This window comes from Urocitellus parryii, chromosome 1 (genome assembly GCF_045843805.1).
Source record: "Urocitellus parryii isolate mUroPar1 chromosome 1, mUroPar1.hap1, whole genome shotgun sequence".
Taxonomy (NCBI): Eukaryota; Metazoa; Chordata; class Mammalia; order Rodentia; family Sciuridae; genus Urocitellus; species Urocitellus parryii.
Genome location: NC_135531.1, coordinates 242,282,432 through 242,301,367, shown reverse-complemented (window position 1 = coordinate 242,301,367; position 18,936 = coordinate 242,282,432). Strand labels below are relative to the sequence as shown.

Genomic DNA, 18,936 nt, shown 5'->3' with positions numbered 1-18,936 from the left:
TTTGTGGGATTTGTTTTATTTAGTATTTTCTTCTTTTATTGTTTCGTGGAAGATGGTCATATCTTCTCTCACACCTCAAATCAAATAAACACAACCTTTCTCTCCTGACATTTTCAAGAAGACATTTTTTTTCATCTTGTTTGCTTTTTTTGGTATGTTGATTTGAAACAATGTATGTGCAAGCACTTTGGGAGTCAATGAAATTTAAGTAATGAAGTTGCTGGGGGCAGGTAGATTCCAAGAAACAGCATAAAAAGAAGGAACTTGGGGAGATCTAGAATGGACCACAAGTTACTGGTTTGAAACCAGAGCTTAAGGGGCACTTGGAAACTAGAAGAGAGAATGAGAAGAGTCACCAGATTCCACCAACTGGAGTCAGTAGAAGGGAAATTGTGGAGATGAACCTGGGTGTCTCATTATGGAACAAGCAAGGTGTCAAGTTGTACAGCTAGATCTAGCAGAAGACTGAAACTAATAAGAAACACTGATTTATAATCTTAATAAGCTTCCTTATGTTTGTTTATTGTCATTCCAAAACCAAGGGTGAACCTTAAAATAGCAAAACTCTGCTGGAAAACATACACAATTTTAAAAAATTGTTGCTGTTCTTACCAATTTTATGAAATGTGGTGATCTCTTAAAATTGCCTTATTATTGTTACTTTTAAAGTAAATTATATATTTAAACAAGTCATCTTATTTTTTTTTCTTCAAGTTTTACTTGAACTTGAAGTCATGCTTAGATGGATTATAATTTTTAGGCTTACAGTGCAAACCAGTACTCACAACAGGCCAGTAAAAAAGGAAAAGGGTAAAGCTCTCAGTTCCATTCTTGTTTTCATCAATAAGAAAAAGGAGGGAATACTACCTTAGCGCATTATTCCTAGCAAGGTCCAGTGTGCTAAAGCAACGAGCCTGCCACTGTGGACGATCTCTGAGGACGTCTATCAGACATCTCACCACTCCTCAACTGTCCTCTCTTGATCTTTTTACTTCTTATATACAAAAGTCAAATTTGGATGTTTTGGTGCAAGACATTCTTTATAAGTTCTATCATATCTTTAATTCTTTATTTTTGTTATGTTGTTTTATGATTCTTATTTCCCTGCTCCCACAAAGATTTTTCAGACCAGTATCATCATAAGGTCATTCACAGGGCCAAGAATTCACATTTGGGAGGCTCAGTCTTTTTGGACTACCTTCAAAATTCTTCTTACTTGGAATAAGAGAATGACTTAACACTTTCTTAATGATAACACCTTAGGGTGACAGAGCAATTTAGTGGATGCAAGCACTTTCACATATCCGCTTGTTTCATCTTCACCCCAGCCTGTGTGCTAAGCAGGGCAAGCATCTCACTTTACAAGTAAAAAATCTGGGGCTTGAGAAATAATCTGAAGAACCCAATGTGTAGCTCACCTAGCATCAGGTCTGAATTTGTCCAGTGTGAAGCTGCCTCTAGGTTACTTCATGTCATTTTCAGTGTTCAGTGACGTGATTATATTTTCATTTCAGTTAGGGACATAGGAGATATATCTAAAAGAAGCAAGTTTGCAAGTATAGAGATCTACTAGTTACTTTAAAATTTAGTCAAGGAACAAAGACATCTGAATAAGACCTGAAACTTTAAAACAATTAAAAGAAAATAGGGAAACACTTCAATATGTAAGCACAGGCAATAACTTCCTAGATAGGACTCCAAGAGCTCAGGAAATCATATTGAGTCAACAAATGAGATGGCATCAAATTAAAATGCTTCTGCACAGCAAACCATCAACAGAGAGAAGACACAACCTACAGATTGTGGGAAAATCTGGCCAGCTATTCTCCTAACAGAGGATTAATACTCCAAATATGTAAAGAACTCAAAAAACCTAAAACCAACCCCTCTCCAATTAATTAATGAGCAAGTGAACTGAACAGACATCTCAACAGAAGAATAAGTGACCAAAAATTATATGGCAAAAATGTTTGAGATATCAGAATTACTTTTGAGATTCCATCTAACTCCAGTGAGAATAGCAGTCATCAAGATTTCAAAACAATAAATTCTGGCAAGAATGCAAGAAAAACAAACTCACATACACTGTTGGTGGGAGTATAAATTAGTACATTTGCTGTCAAAATCAGTACTGAATTGCCTCAAAAAAAGCAAAAATAGGTCAACCATATTATCCAGATGTACCATTCCACAGCACATACCCAAAGGAATTAAAGTCAGCATTCTATAGAGTTACCTATATGCCCATGTTTACAAGGCACAATTCACAATAGCCAAGCTATGGAATCAGCCTAGGTTTCTCTCAATCGATTAATGGATAAAGAAAATGTGGTATATATACAAACAGAGTGTTATTCAGCCATAAAGAAGAATGAAATCACATCATTTGTAGGAAAATGAATAGAACTGGAGATCCTGTTTAGCAAAATAAGCCAGACACCAAAGAACAAGTATTGTGTATTTTATCTCATAAAATTATAAAAAAAGTGATTAAAAAAGTGACACGAAAGTAGAAAGGAGACTATTAGAAAACAGGGATAGAAATGATCCATCTATGAAATATGCATATATGAATATGCCATAATGAAGCCCATTATTCTGCATCATTAGTAGGCACTAATAAAAAGATTGAAAGCAATATAAGCAAGATATGATGAAATTTGAACTAGTATAGTGTCAATGGAATGGGAAAATATGTAGGATACAAACAGGACTTGTAAGTTTTTAACCAAATTGTGAAGTCCCTTTACCAAAATAAACCTTGTGTAGATTAAAGTTAAATCATTTGGTAATATAGTCTCTATTTGATTATTGAAATGAAACTGTATATCACAAAATACATTTAAGCTACCGACACCAAATGCCATGTACTAAAGACATACAGGAGTGTGAATTATTAAATATATCTTTATTCACCAGAGATTTACTAGTAGAATAAGTAAGTGCAAATTAATATATTCATTCTCATGTAGCATTTCACATCTTGTCTCTTTTCTGTTCTCCCAATGGATGGCTTCCCTAAGTATGAGCAGAGACAAAGAGACAACAAGTACAATCAGAAAAGATATACTTCCTCTTGCCCTGTCAGTGCTACTTGTTCCTTACATATGTATCCACTTACTCAGCCATCCCTCTTCCTATACTATCTGTGTTCCTTCTTCTGAGACCAACCACTACACCATTGTCTACACCCAATTCCTTCTCAAGTCCCTTGCTTCTGAAACGTCTTCTTTCCCTACTGCCTAAATTTGTTCCTTCTTGCTCCATCATTCCTCTTAGCTACAATGGTACCTTAACATTACTTTTCCATGAAAATATTTGCCTTGACTCAAAATTCTTATTTGTTCAATGCTCATTCTTTGTTTGCTTCATCAGAAAAACTGTGCAAAAGTGTTGCTCACATCACTGTTTCCTATTAGTAACTCCCCCAGCCTTTCCTTAATCTCCTCTCACACGGGGACTTGGTACTCACCATATTCTACGTAACCTAAACTAATGTTCATAATATATCAAGGAAAAATAAATTTCCCATCTTTAGGCATTCAATAAGGAAAAAAATTAAAGTCATTTATATGAATATGCATAAAAAGATTCGAATTCATTATGCAGGGAACAATAGAACTATTTTTCTTATAATTATCTTTTAATTGATATGATATCATTTCATGAAGTCTAGCATAGCAACTTGATCTAACTGAATTATGCTATGCATGATATCAAGCTGTTTTTCTTCTTCCTTTTCTTCTTTTTTTCCACCATGACTTCCTTTCTCCTCCTCCTTTTAAATAAACTAAGTATCTTCAGTTCTGACTCAGACAAAACTAAGTGAAATCAGTCAGGCTTAAATGATGACAATAGAATTATGCCTCAACAAGGTAGTTTTGTATTAATCTCCTAAATTATTTTTCATTGTTGTGCAGAAGATAAATTATGTGTTATTTCTAAAGAAGCTTTGTCAAGCTCTAGCAAACTAGCTTAATTATGAAAAACTAAATTTTCTATAATGATCTCTTCTTTTGAAGTCTTTAATATGAAATTACATTTGCTCAGTTATAAAGTTGGTTCTTGGGTTTTTCAAGTGTTTTTAGAATTTTAAGCCATTATGTATAAGTATAATTTCAGTCTTTCTTCAGTTTTTGGCATTTAAATCAATTAAAAATTTAAAATTATCAGTAGGGTAGTACTTTTTTAAATAAAAGAAAGTAAAGATAATTGATTTCTTCCCTAAAATATGAATATATATTGCTGCATTGTGACATGGATACATATATAGTATTAAACTATGTTAGTCTTGCAAATAGTAAACCAAAATGCCACTTCTCTTATTTTAGCATTTCAATAGTATATAACAGTGTAGCTATTATTCATATGACAAATATCCTCACATTAAATGAAAAAAAAGGAGAGTGTTTTCCTATTTTTCTTTAAAGTCATACTGGGATTCCTAGGGAAAAGTCAGAAAACATAAAATATGGCATTGTTATGGCTCAAACACAGCAGCCTAGAACTTTCTGGGCTTCTAGGAACTGTCAACAACTCCTCTTATTTAAATCCAACTTACTTGCAGAAGAAGTATATGAGAGAGATTGTCATACAGATGCAAGATAAGCAGTTGCACAAATTAAAGAAGGAATGGAAAGTGTGAATTGAAATATCCTTTCCATTCTTTAAGTGGACCGTATCCTTCATCGGAAGGGACACTCACAGTTCAGCTTTCAGGTAATAAAGTTATTGTAATTTACTCAATTAGTTAACAAAGAAACAATTGTCATTCACAATTTGATAAAGTAATTTTAGTTGCAACAGGTATATTTAATGCTATCATTAACCAATTTTTTATTTATGTAAAAAAGCAGAAAGAAATTAAAATTCTACCAAAAATTGCTTTGTCATTCTACTAATTTAAGAAAAAACACTGACCACTAGACTGATATTAACTGAAAGAGAAGGAGAAAAAAATGTGTTCTAAATTTTTAAAAAATTAAGATTATGGTCAGCATAATATTTATATAAAAGTTTCTTTTTCTCAAATTTATAATTATTTAAGTAATCCCTAATATCTATAACTATATAAATAATCCCCACTTAAATCTGGAAAGCTCATCCTATTTATTGATACACTCTGTTTCTCAGACCACTTACTTGAGCCACTTACTTCAGACTTGATGCAATTGGAGATTTCTATTTATACATCTTTATATTATACTTAATACAAATTAAACACTTTTTAGGTTGGTTAAAAAGAAGTCCTAAAGCTACATTCAAGAGAAAATGGAAGTCATACATAGACTGGAAAGGTACTATTAACTGGAGAAAAAAATAAATATGCAATAGAAGAAATATGCTTAAACTATTGTAGAACGTATGCTGCCATGGAAAGAAAATTTTAAAAAGATGCAAAGCAGACTTGAAGAAAATTAAAAGCAGAGCTAAGGTTGTATAGTTAAGTATAGCAAGAAAAATCTGAGATATGAATATATTTATTTTCCTAGGGTGTATTAATAACATTTATCCATATTTTATTAGTCAGTTTTCACTAGGTAAAACTACAGTAAAAAATGACCTCAAAATCTCTGTGGTTTGCAGCACCAATGGCATATATCTTGCTCCTTTAGCTACGGTCAGCTGTGGCTCTGCTCTATATATCTTCTTCTTATGCTGGAACTGGTTGAAAGAACAACCCATATTTTAGAATGTGTCTTTTTTTATACAAAGGGAAAGAGCAAGAAAGTACAAATCTACACAATAGCCTTTTTATAGCTTCTATCCAGAGCTCTCTCAACTCCACTCACATTTTCATGGCAAATTAGTGTCACAAGGCCAAGTGTGGTATCATGACACTCCAAGTCCTAGAGCTACAGTAAGAAACGTGATCCTTCTATTAGAAAGAGAGGAAAACAATGGGAAAGACAATAAATCTACTCTGAGTGTGATATGCCAATAGTCTTTTCCATGGATAATATGATTCTACACCCAGGTCTTGAAAAGTTAAACCAAATATAGGTCAAAGTCACATTGTTAGCAAGAATTGGCAGGTGACTTCATTAGGATTTTTGATTTGGAAATTAGTATACAAGAGTAGGATGGCTATTTAAAGTACAGATAATTTTAAAAGAAACATGAATTCTACCATGTGGGAAGAAATAAAACACATAATGGTAAGAATGAAAAGATTGCAAGATAAGCCATTGGAAATATGTTTTCATAAAGTTATTAAGTTTGTAATGAAGTAATAGGTTAGGATAATTTAAAGAAAATTTAAAATAGCCATCAAAATAATAACACAAAAATGAAACATCTCCTCCATATATCATTAGAAGAGATAAAATAAAATTAATGCCACACAATAGTTGACTCGCCAAAAGAAAGAAGAAAAGGGGAAAGAATAACACAAGAAGAGGAGTAAAATATGGTTCAAGCATCAAATTGGTAGGCTTAAAAACCACACATATCAGTAATTAAATTAGAATAAATGGACATTTTTTCACACTGGACAAAAGCCAAAGCTGCATTCTGATTAAATGTATACATGTTAGGATTGTATAGAAACACATTTTAACCATAAGGAAACAGACTGAAAGTTAAAGAATGTGAAGAAAAAGCTAAAGAAAGCTGGTGATAAAGTATGGATATCAGGATAAAGTAGACTTCAAGATGAATAGCATTACCAGGGACTCTGTTCATAAGACCACTAAACATCCAATAGCAGAATTGCCAAATGCAAGATAAAAATTAACAAAACAAAAGGTAACTAGCAGCAAATTTACTGTCACCAATGAGGATTTTAAACTATTTTCTCAGTAACAGATAAAACAATTAAACAAAAACATTAGTATAGTTATGGATAATGTAATTGCACTAACCATTGACTTAAGCCATTAACATTGATAGGAAAATTCTCCACACAAGATAAAGTTGTAGTTTCTAAGGATGTTCAATATAGACCATATTCTGGATCATAAAACCACAAAACAAGTTTCAATATATTTCAGATGATTTAATTTAAATTGTGTTCTCTAGCCATGACAAATTAAATTATTGCATTTAATAAAGATGAATAAAAATAATGAACCTTTGAAAAATCCCTAAATATTTGAAAGTTAAAAACACACTACTAAATAATTTATGGATCAGAGAAGAAAGTTCAAAGGATAATATGGTATGTACTCTGAACAGAAATACATGAAAACACAACACATCGATATTTGTGAGATGCAGCTAAATCAGTCTTTACAAGAATATCTGTAGGTTTAAATACCAGTGTTAGAAAATAAGAAAGTATAAAGTACCTCTATTTTGAGAAACTATAAAAATAATAATTTAAACCCTAATCATGTGACATAAAGGAAATATATAAAAATAAAGAACAGAAAACAATAAGATGGGAACATTAAATAGTCTTATATACAGAAACTAAATTAGTAATTGAGTAACTTTGAAAAATTACTCTTGTACCAGGTAATTTCCTTAATGAATTATAACAATCTTATGCACAGGAAAATAATAACTCTTCATCATACACAACCTCTTTCTTTTTTTATTATTATTAGTTGTTCAAAACATTACAAAGCTCTTGACATATCATATTTCATACATTTGATTCAAGCGGATTATGAACTCCCATTTTTACCCCGTATACATATTGCAGAATCACATCGGTTACACATCCACTTTTTTACATACTGCCATAACCTCTTTCTTAAAGAACCAAACATAAGAATGCTTCCCAACTCATATCATGAAGCCATTTTAACTCAAACACTAAAATCAGGCATGGACAATATAAGAAAAGAGTATTATAGCAAGAATATCTCATGAAAGTGAATACAAAAATTCTTTACAAAATATTAGCAAATGAAATCCAGCAGTAAATTAAAAATGTCAATATATAGGTTTGGGTTTTCCAGAAATGCGAGGTTGGCTTACTGCAGGGCATTTTACCACATTACAAATTCAAGAGAGAAAAGTAAAAATATTTGGAGAAACCATTCTCAATCTTAACTTCATATCATACATAAAATCCAATTTAAGATGCTCATAAACCTGAGTGTAAAAATTTATAAATTTTGAGACTTAAAGAAAACATAAATATCTTCCTGACCTTTGAGAAGAAAGCTTCCTAAAAGAGCCACAAAAATAAGACTCACACAAAAGACAATTAACTTCATCAAAAAACGTTTCTCGTTGGGGGGGAAAAAAAAAGCACATCATCCAAAAATAGAAAAAAAAAAATCACAAGATGTATATCTGACAAAACAAAACCAAAAAACATGTGTCCAAAATATTTTTAAAATTTTCTGCACTGGAAAATAAACGTAAAAATACCAGCAATAATAACTTTTACCTTAAAACTCAATAATCCTACTGCTAGGTAGTTGTCCAAGAGAAACAAAAACATATGTACATGGCTGTGTTGGTGCATGCTTGTAATTCCAGTTACTTGGAAGCCTTGGGCAGAAGGATCTTATGTTTAAGGCTAACCTGAGCAACTCAGGGAGACACTATATTGAAATAAAAGGACTGAGGATGTACCTCAATGTTAGAGCACCTTTACATTCAATCCCTGGTACTGCAAAATAATAATATGTACACCAGAAACCTTTTACCAAGAATATTTATGTCCGCTTTATTCATAAGTACACAATTATAATTTCTTTCCATTTATTTACTTATTTGTCTGTTCATCTACTTTTGGTACTGGGGATTAAGCCCAGGGCCTCATGCAATGATAAGTACGTGCTCTACTATTCAGCTATCAAGCTACTAAACTCTGCAACTATCTGAATCTCAAATTATTCTGAGCAAAAGAATCTCAACATAATTTACATTGTTGTATTATTACATTGAGATGATTTCTAAAATCATTAAAACTAATCTGTGCTGATCAATGATCTGCTGTTATGTAAGCAGCATAGTGGTAGGGAAATGCAATTGTAGTGGGAAGGAGCAGAAAGTTTCCTTTCTGAGATGATCATTTCATATGTGTCTTCATATGCACTCTTCAAAACTGATTGAAAAGAATCCTTATGATCTGTTTCACTGAATGTCAGTTTTAACTCAGTTCTTAACAAATTAAGTGACACTGAATGACTAAGTATTTGAACATTATATTTCACCATGAATTCAGAATAGGTTAAGAATATTACAAAAGAAACAGGAGGTTGAGTTATTTATGATAGTGAGTTCAGTAGAGAAACTGGGCTCAGTAGGCCTGTTGATGTGTCAGACCAGTGTGCCCACCTGTATTGGGACAGAACAGAGTGGTGAGTAAACAACTTTAGGAACCTTCAGGAAAAAACATCAGGGCAGAGAGATTTGAGGAAAACATAACATTATCATTTTAATAAGCCTCCAATTCCAAATCTTCCTAAAAGGAATAAATCAGTTTTAACTGTAGAATGACATATTAAATATGCTGCTCTTTCAGTAGCTCCACCTCCCTTGCCCCTCAAATTTCTTTCAATCACTTGCCAAAACCTAAGTTTCTATGAAATAAAAGGAAATAATTCTTTTGCTTCACAACTTCAAAATAAAGGGTTTAAAACTTTACTACAAAATAAAGGACTTAAAATGCAAATTCGTGGTTAAGATAATACTTTAGGATAAAGGTATTTTATTCCTGTATAATCAGTATATAACTGCAAATAATTAAGTACTGATCCTTCCCATTTCTGGTAATGTAGAAAGACAAGAAACAGTCCAATTCAACACACATTATTGAGCATGTAACATGTGCTAAATCAGTGGTTTTCAAGAAAGCTTTCGTGACTCTGACCTTTAGTAAGAATTGTAATTTATATTGCAGCCTTGTATGAATGTCCATTCATGTAACTAAAGCATTGTTATAAAATCTGACATATTCATGCTAAATGAGATGCACTTTGATATTTTCTAGTCTAGTATGTTTTGTATCTACAAAAATGTGGATTGTGATACATAAGTTTCACTACCCACTAATAGATTGTGAATTGTGGTTTGAAAAACACAATGCTATTTTTTCAACTCAAAATGTAACCTGTGGACCAGCCACAGTAGCGGCAGTATCTGGGGGCATGTAAGAAATGGAGAACCTCAAGCTGCTCCTCTTACCTACTGAGGCAGAATCTCCCTTTAACAAAACCTCAGATGCTTCCTGGGACCTTTGTAGTGTTAGAAACCCTGTGCTGGACAACATGGGGAGAGTGCTTGGAACAAATGGAGTCTTGTTGGTACTGCTTAAGACACAGATTATCACTAAGGGATTGTCCGCTTTGTAGAATGTGCATATCCAAGCCCCAAACTTCAGTATTTCAGTTAATTCAGTATTTACAAGAATATTACAAGACATTTATGTTAAAAAAAAAAAAAAACAAATAAATCTGCCAGAACTCTTAGCTCCAGTTCTAACCATTGGTCCACAAGATTAAATAAAAGCTGGGCACTTTTTTAATTGCTTGTGCTTTATAAATGTGAAAATCTGTGCTTCAGGTAATATGAAAAGATTTTACTATAGTTTTCATTGAGGATGACTTCATATAAAGACATTTAATTCCCAAAATATTTATTAATGGGGCTATTGCTATAGCTTCCTCTGGATTTACTTCTCCTTACGAGAAAATTTCCAAACATCCCTGTTCTTCCAATAACTGCCTTTTTACAGAAATGTAATGTGACTTTGGGTAGAAATATTATTATTAGCCCCCCTGAGTTAGCAAAATTCATCCCTGGATTACTTCCAGTAGATCCAAGGATCTCAGCGCTAAAGAAAATGGGACTGCTCTAAGCAGCCCTCGCTGGTCATTAAGGACCATCCCGTTGCGTTAGTGTGTTTCCTGAGTGATGGGAAGCTTTAACCTGGAAGTTGCTAATCTTGCTAACACTAAAAAGCTCTCTCCCATTAGCAGCTTCTGTGTTGCATTAATAATAAGAAAGTAATAAAGAATCCAGCCTCAGCTGTTCAGGCTCCCCTGAGGTACGGCCTCAGCTTCCTTCTTATCCCAATGGTCCACTCTAATGGTCTTCCCTGTATTAGAGTAATAGAGTGGATAATAAGACAATTGTTCTCTGTTCTATCAGAGTCTAAAATCCTTTCTTCTTTTGGGGGAAAAACACTTTTTTTAAAAGTCGCCCAAATTCAAAATTATGCCATCAATATTTTTGCAATTATAGTTGACCTATTAAATTTGTAATTTTAACACAAATTAAGGGGTTGTCAAGCACAGAGAAACTAAAGCAATATAACTTCAGATCCTCAGGCACACAAAAAACATATTGTTTCAGAAGACGATAATTCTTCCCACCCCTCCTGAAAGAGCTACAAAACAGAAATCTCTCCTTGAGATTTGTGTCTTATTTATTTATTTATTTATTTTTATTTATTTTAGTATAACAAATCAGTCATCTGCATGGTAATAAATTAAAATTAAGAAGTGCAGTTCTTTGTTTTTATAAATATTAAAAATCCTGTTAATAAACAAAAAAGAAATGAAAAAATAAAGTGTTAAAATAACATTGAATTTGACAAGCTCAGGGTGCATATTTTAAATTATTTGTTAAAAATGTTTTATTAGGGTTCATAAAGACAGGAATTTCTCATATTTTTTTTTCTTGAAGATATGTGATCTTTGCAGAAGTGCACTTTTTAAAGCCCTCTTAGATTTTAAACATATGTTTTAAAGCATGCAATCTGTCCATGAAATCTGATTATCTTTGTAGTAGTTAGATAGTTGCGATTTTTCACTTTCAAGTAAAACTACTTTTTCTTTTAATAAAATGTCTTTTAATTGGTAAAGAATAGTCTATCACCTCAAAAGTCCGGCTTATTCCTCCCTACTTAAAATACTAGAAATTTTTTATCAGTTGATATCATCGTGTCATGATTTTTGAAAGGTGCATTTTGTAATTAGGTTACATTTTGCCTATTTTTATACCTGTAATTCTGGGGATGGCAAGGGCCAGTATAAATGATCATCACCAGTGACTAAATATATATATTTTAAATAAAATTTATGTCCAAAACTCTAAGAGTAAATCACTATGATTTGCCCTGTCCAATTTTTATGTAAGATTCAAGAAATGACAGTAAAACGAGAGCTGTTTTCTAAAGACTTATAATCAACATATTTTCCCCACAAGTACTTAGCAGTTTGAGGAGGGGAAAGTGGACATATCTAATAAGATGTGACTACCTATATAATATTTTTAAAATTATACATGAAAACCTTTGAATGAAAAATGTGTATAATTTAGCAATAAGAGATAACTCAGTAGTTTTCATGAACTAGACACTAGATTTTTCTTCTACGGAGATAACAGTCTAAATCCTTTTTCATTAAATAGCTCTTTCATATATTCTATTTGATAGCTGAGCAATATTTATAAATCCAGTAAACATACTTCTTAGTTACTTTATTTTGCTTTTAAGAAGTGTTGACTACATTCCAATCGGTAGCATAGTGTTGCTAGAGTTACCCTTAAAGGGGAAGAAAACGGTTGAGAATGATGTCCCTATAAAGCCCTGGTAGCAGACAGGTCCATTGGAAATTAACAGCTTTATCAGAGAACTGTGTCAACATTGTTGATTGTACACACACTTATCTGCATTATTTCCTTTGTTTACTTTTTTCTGTCCTACAGTCCATGAGGGCTCTGGAGAAACCAGTCAGAAGGAGACATCTACCTGTGATATTTGCCAGTTTGGCGCAGAATGTGATGAGGATGCTGAGGATGTCTGGTAAGATGCTGTTTTCAGTCTTAAACAAAATAATGATAGCAATTATTATATTTTTTATTCCATAAACTATTCCCCAAAAGACATTGTTGGTATTTTCTTTTCTTTTGGGTTCCTGAGGAGGGTAAAAATGAGGGTAAAAATAGTCACAAAGAATTTCTGGAACTAAATTAAGAGGTAGGCCAGCTGGGAAGCTATCCAGGGCATTACCTGATAAGGCACACTAAAATATCACTGATTCCCCCTTCTAACGCTTGGCAATGTTAAGATATAATAGGGAAAATCATATTTACAGGAATATCTCTCAGGAAACACCATCGAGAAACAATGTCAGATTGCTGTCTAACTCTGACCAAGTTGCTCTAATAAAATACTATAAACTGGATAGCAGAGAAACAGAAACTAATTTCACACCATTCTAGAGACTGATAATTCCAAAATTAACGCTTCAAGCAAAAGTCGTTGAGGACCCATTTTCTTATAGACAGCCTTCTTCTCACTGTACCTACCAAGGTAGAAGAAGCACAAGATGACTCTGGGCCTTCAATAAAGGTACTAACATGAAGGCTCACCAAAGACTCTACCTCCTGACACCCGGGCCTTCAAGGGAGGAGGATTCAGCATGTTCCCTGACAACACTCACTCTGACCCCAGCAGTGCTAATATGATTTCTGAGATGATAAGGTCTGATAACCACAGATATTTGATTTAGGGAATGTGCAGGTGCACATTCATAACTGAATTGGGAAGACACTTAATAAAAAATGACCACTGGCCTGCTCTGTAGGATCAACTTCTCTTTTCCTCCAAGTAATACTTAGCTGCCCTTATAATGATATGGTGAACATATAATCAATAATATTCATTATTTTGAGTGGGTATCAAAATTTTAGCTTTCTGTTACATCCAGGTATATTGGCCCTGGCCTGATCTTATAGCAAAGAGAACGACCAAAAGATGGGAGTGAGTTTTTTGTGTCTTCATAGTGAAAAGAGGGAGTTAGTCTCTCTTTCATCTTCTCCTCTTCCCCCCCCCACCCGCTCCCACACACTCTCTTACTTACATCTCACAATGTTCATACAAAACAGTTGGTTGCTCTTGTTTTGTCAATATGTATTTTCCTAGAGCAGTTAACAGGCATTTAATCAAACTTTTGTGAGTGGAAGGAGAAATTTATCTAAGGGAAATGAAAACAACAACAACAACAGAAATGAAGGCAAGGTAGTTTGGAGAAGAGGGAAACAATCAACAGTTACATTTTTAATGCAAAGTAATATGAAGATTCCATCTGAATAAACTGGGATACTTGTAGGTAAGCACTGCCATGAAATAAATAGCCAGGTGTTACAACTTTCTATTGATGAAGGCAGATCATGGTAACATTTCCCTTTCTGTTGACACTTCTCGACAATGGGCAGGTAGATGTGGAAACAGAGTCTACATTCACTGCATGACAATATTGCCATAGACAGATATACATTTACTGCAGAATATCCTGAGCATCATGTGGTTGGTGGGTTCATGGTTCCAAAATGTAACAGATCATAAAAATTCCTTTAGGAATTTTTTAAACATACCAATTCTTTAATGCTACCTCAAACTTAATGACTCAGAATTTCAGATATCAACTTAAAATGTTATTTTTCTAAAACTTCTCAAATGATTATAGAACACTGCTCTAAAATAAATGACTGATTCAAAGAATCTCTGACAGCATCAGGAGTTCCACGTCAAATTTCAAGCTGTTAACTTTCTTGCTGTAAATTATTTTGCTTTAAAAACACAAATATGAGTTAGTCATTGCCTAAAGAATTTCTTCCATTCTTCTCTTTTCTCATCATTTTAATGATCATTTCCACTTTCTAAGTACAAAGATTTAAGATATGAGATTACAATATCAGCTAAAAGTTATTGATTACTTACCATGTGTTTCATTATTTTTACACACTTTTTTTCTTGGCTTTCTTCAAATAATCGTAGTAAGTATATTCTATTATTATTTTGCTGTTCAAAGAATAGAACAGGTCTTGAGTTGTCTAAATGATGGGGCCAAGATGAAATATAAGTTGAAAGTAACCAGAAGGTGTTAGCTTGACAATTCACCCAAAGATACAATTAAAAGAGTATTTCTTTCCTGTGGTGGCTGGAATAGTGACATGGCCAGATTGCAGGCAGTGTATTCACAGTAACACTCAGGACCTGCAGATTAGAGCCAGTGACTAGGGAGATGCTTACTGCAGGCAGTGGGAAACCATCCAAGCAAGCAGAGTGTCGTTTCTGATATCTTGCAAAAGTTCAGATCTAAGGTATGAAGGTAGTTCATGGACATATGGACTAAGCTAGTAGCATCAGAAAAGTTCAGCAGTTGACTATAGGGCCCAACTATGGCAACTGGAGTTCAGAAAAAGCAGCCTAGTTATAAACAATGGTAAATGAGAAGAACAAGACAGATCCCAGTCATGGAGGAATTAGGTACCCAACAGGAAAGCAAATCAGAGACTGAAACTGGAAAGACTAGGTAGATATTCATTTAGTGGAAATGGTATAGAAAGCCAAGTCTTGGTTACCAGAGGTGGGGAGATGCATAGCCTAAATCTGGGAAGTCAGTTACAAGGTCAAAATGATACCAACAGCAAGGCTCACTGGTTGCTAAATCAGTTAGCTTTTGGCTAGGATATCTTGCATGTCCCCAGCCTAGGGACAAGATTAGTTCTAAAAATTGGAGTAAATTTGAACCTCCAGATGGGGGCTAAGTGGCCATAGCTGTGAAGATTGGAGGGCTGCAGAGGCAGGGAGCCAACAAGGTCATTGTACTTCCCAGGCAAGAATGAAAAGTTGTTAGCATTTAAATAAAATGTATTTAAAATATCCAATGTAAGCAATAAAGAACAGTGCTGAGGTGATGAGTGCATTGATTTTCATTTACATAAATATCTTTGTATGTTAGCATATTATATTTAGTTATGACCATGAAGGGCAGATTAGAAACAGCTGAAGGACATAGGAATAAAACAATAAATGAAATTAAATAAGCATGGAATGAAAGAGGCAATAAAGCAAGATAGGAAGTGATACGAGGGTGATCTGACTTACAGTACTAATCAATAGAACTTCCTTGGGCTCAAATACACTGTTGATTTTGAATGAGACCACAGCCAGATTCTCTTGCAAACATAAAATACTGCATATGCCATCTGGCCACAAAGAATGAAACTCAGCATTTTGTTTTATCTTCTCTTTGACATCAACTTAACTATGATTTTATGCAAATAAATTTCTTCTATCCTACATAAAGAAGTAATAATGAAATATAAAGAAATAGTAATAATAAATGCTTTTATCATGTCTACAATGCATATACAAAGGTGAAAAAAATAATTCTTGATCTTTCTTTAACCCTGGGGTAAGAAATTAATATTTTACATTTTGCCACAAGAGCTAAGTCTGGTTACTCAGAATTACCAAAGTACTTCTGGAGTGAAGATAAATATTTGTTAGAATTAAAAAGCCAGTTTGCTGTCATCTGAACAGCCTTCCTCATTAGATGAGTTTTTGAATTTAGGAGCAAGGCACACTGGAGAGGGAGAAGAAACGAAATGATCACAAAGGGGAGAAAGAAAGTTGAAGAAGAAGAAAAAAATAATAATTAGGGGTTGGCATTGATAAGCCAGGATACTAGTGACCTAACATTTAATGCTTTTATTTTGAGAAAACAGATGGCTTATAATCTAATCTAAGACCCAGTTTTTTGTCTGACAATTTCATTGCAAGGTTCTCTCTTGCCTTTTTCTTCCTATGGGAAGATCAAGGCTTATACAAATCAGAAAATGTTCAGGTTTTCCTAAGAGGAAAGACAACAGACTATTACAAAAAAAAAAAAAAAAAGAAAAAAAAAAAAAAAAAAAAAAAACCTCTTCAGTCGCAGATATTTACCTAAATGTTGAAAAAAATCAAGTTTCCAAAAGAGAGTTAAAATTCAGCAAGATACCACCATATGAAATACCAGAGCATCCTTTATTTAAGACAGACTTCAAAAGCAATTGAAACACCTGTGTAAAGGATGTGCATGACTGTTTTTTGAGGAAGGGGTTAAGGGAAGGAAAAAGGAAGGACTTGAAAAATTACTTCTCCTTCTATCTAGCCTGAAATGAGTCGACACTAATGCATTTATACATCAAAGAGATTCTCAAATACATCCTTCCAACTAAATTTATAAAGAAATAGAATGTCTTATAAATAAGACAAACATAATAACATTGGTTCATTGTAAAATAGTAAAATCCTATCTGATAGCACTGGGAATACTAAGTTATGATTTCAACAAATATTCCAGATTCTAGGTTCATTTTAGAAACAGCTTTATATTCCTTTAATTATCTTACCTGATAAATTATCTCTGTAAGTCTAAAGTAGGTCAGTAGTTAACTCTTTGTACTGGAAACTATTTCTTAGAAGTAATTAGTCTGGAACTTTCTATTGGTCCTGTCAGTCAGAAGTAGTTCAGAGCCCTGGGGTTGATACTTGATTTAATATATTTTTAAAAGCAAGCTGATAGCTGGGTCTGATCATAGAAATGGCTGGGTCTGAAATTGGCAGTGTGCCTAATATTTCCAGGGCATCAGAAGAGATCAAGGCAGGGGGCACAGGTGTAAGAGCAGATGCAGCCGGATGACAAATGATATAAAGGAACAACTTAAATGAGTATGTGTATTTGCTTTCTATGCATCTTTTATAGTTCTTTATCCTTGTTTTAACTTTGCTTTTGTAATATTCTCACATGCCACTCAAATTCCATTAGCAAAATCGTATTGGCTTAAATGCTATTAATTTTGCAGCAATCATTAATTTTCACTCTGAAAGCATTAATAATGTTTTCCAGTAGGGTAGTTCTATTCCACAAGTGTATAAAATTCTTGTGATCAACTGCAGTGGTAAGAAAGGAGAGAAGCAAGGTGGAGGAAATAAAAGAAGTTCACAAGACAGTAAGCATCTATTTTTTTTTCTCACTTTTCTTAAGGGAAAGAGTGCAGTATCTGGCATTTCTTTTGTGAGTGTCTCTTACAAAGACAGTTTAGTTTGATGTCTTTAACATCTTGCTCCTTTGATCTGAGAAGGCTCCTTGTCACTAGGAAGAGTGTGCACTGTTGGCATCATTCCCACCTTTAATGCATTTGGACTGTGGAGACTCATGAATATTTGAAGCGGGGCAATGGCCGTGGATGATCCTTGGCACTAGATTTCACCATACATATAAGTAAATTAGACATTAGGTCCTGCTGACTTTAGTGCATTTAGATTGTGAGTTTGATAGAGAAAATTAAGATACCTCTGAAGAAAATGTTGAAAATGGTTTCTTTTTAAACTACTACTGGTTGAGAATTGAACAGAAAGATCATGTTGCAAGTGAAAAGTTTGTGATTATTTTCTACTTAATGAAAAGATCAGATGGGTTATACATGGTGTAGTCAAAGAAGAGGAGGCTGATTAATCGCAAAATGTTAGTGAATCAGGAGTGCAAGCAAAACAAGGTTTCCTTTTTATTAATTTTCTTTGCTTTTTGGCCTCAGAATTGTAAATGCAGTAAACCAAAATTGGGACTGCTTCTAATATGAATTTACTAGTGGAGATGATGAAAAAGAATATAGCAAAAGTGCAATCTAGAAAATCCAAGGCTTATGCTGGATGTTTATGTAGCCTTTGAAAAGCTGGTTTCAATTCCAGTGGTTTCCTAATTAGGCGAGGATAGTATGGCTGGGATGCTCCTTCTCTCCAATTGCCTCTTACCCCACCATGAGAAAAAATTCTGTCATCTCTGAAGCTTGCCATCATGTTTGCTGCTTGTGGAGAGGAGTGGAGACTAAAAAGTAAATACATCTCTCATTTCCATGCTTTCATTTTCCCAGAAAAAAAAATTCAGAGAGAGAATTTGATTTCTACATTTTCCACTCCCATAATGAGAAGAGAAAATTGCTATTTTTTTTACAAAGCTACATCTAAAAGTTTCAGGGTTTCTTTTTGTTGTTATTTATTTCTTTTATATCTCTCTCCTCCACCTATCTTAATCAACACAAAAATAGCCTGTGTTTTCCTGAATTTCATGCAATGAGATAAAATTTAGACGTCCAATTCTAGCTATGTGGGACTAGTATTTCTGGCATGGTCTGCACAGCGGTTCATACAAGGCATTAAACAACACCTATGTCAACAAATGCACATCTGTGGCCCAT

At 33.6% G+C, this 18,936-nt stretch overlaps 1 protein-coding gene across 1 annotated transcript in view; it reads left to right on the top strand.

Moving 5' to 3' along the window:
• The window catches only part of Tmeff2 (transmembrane protein with EGF like and two follistatin like domains 2), a 234,476-nt gene that overhangs the window by 118,771 nt on the left and 96,769 nt on the right, over positions 1–18,936 (top strand). Inside the window, exon 5 of the mRNA XM_026389055.2 lies at positions 12,616–12,712. Coding sequence (XP_026244840.1) covers positions 12,616–12,712 — 97 coding nt within the window. The remainder of the gene's footprint in view (positions 1–12,615; positions 12,713–18,936) is intronic.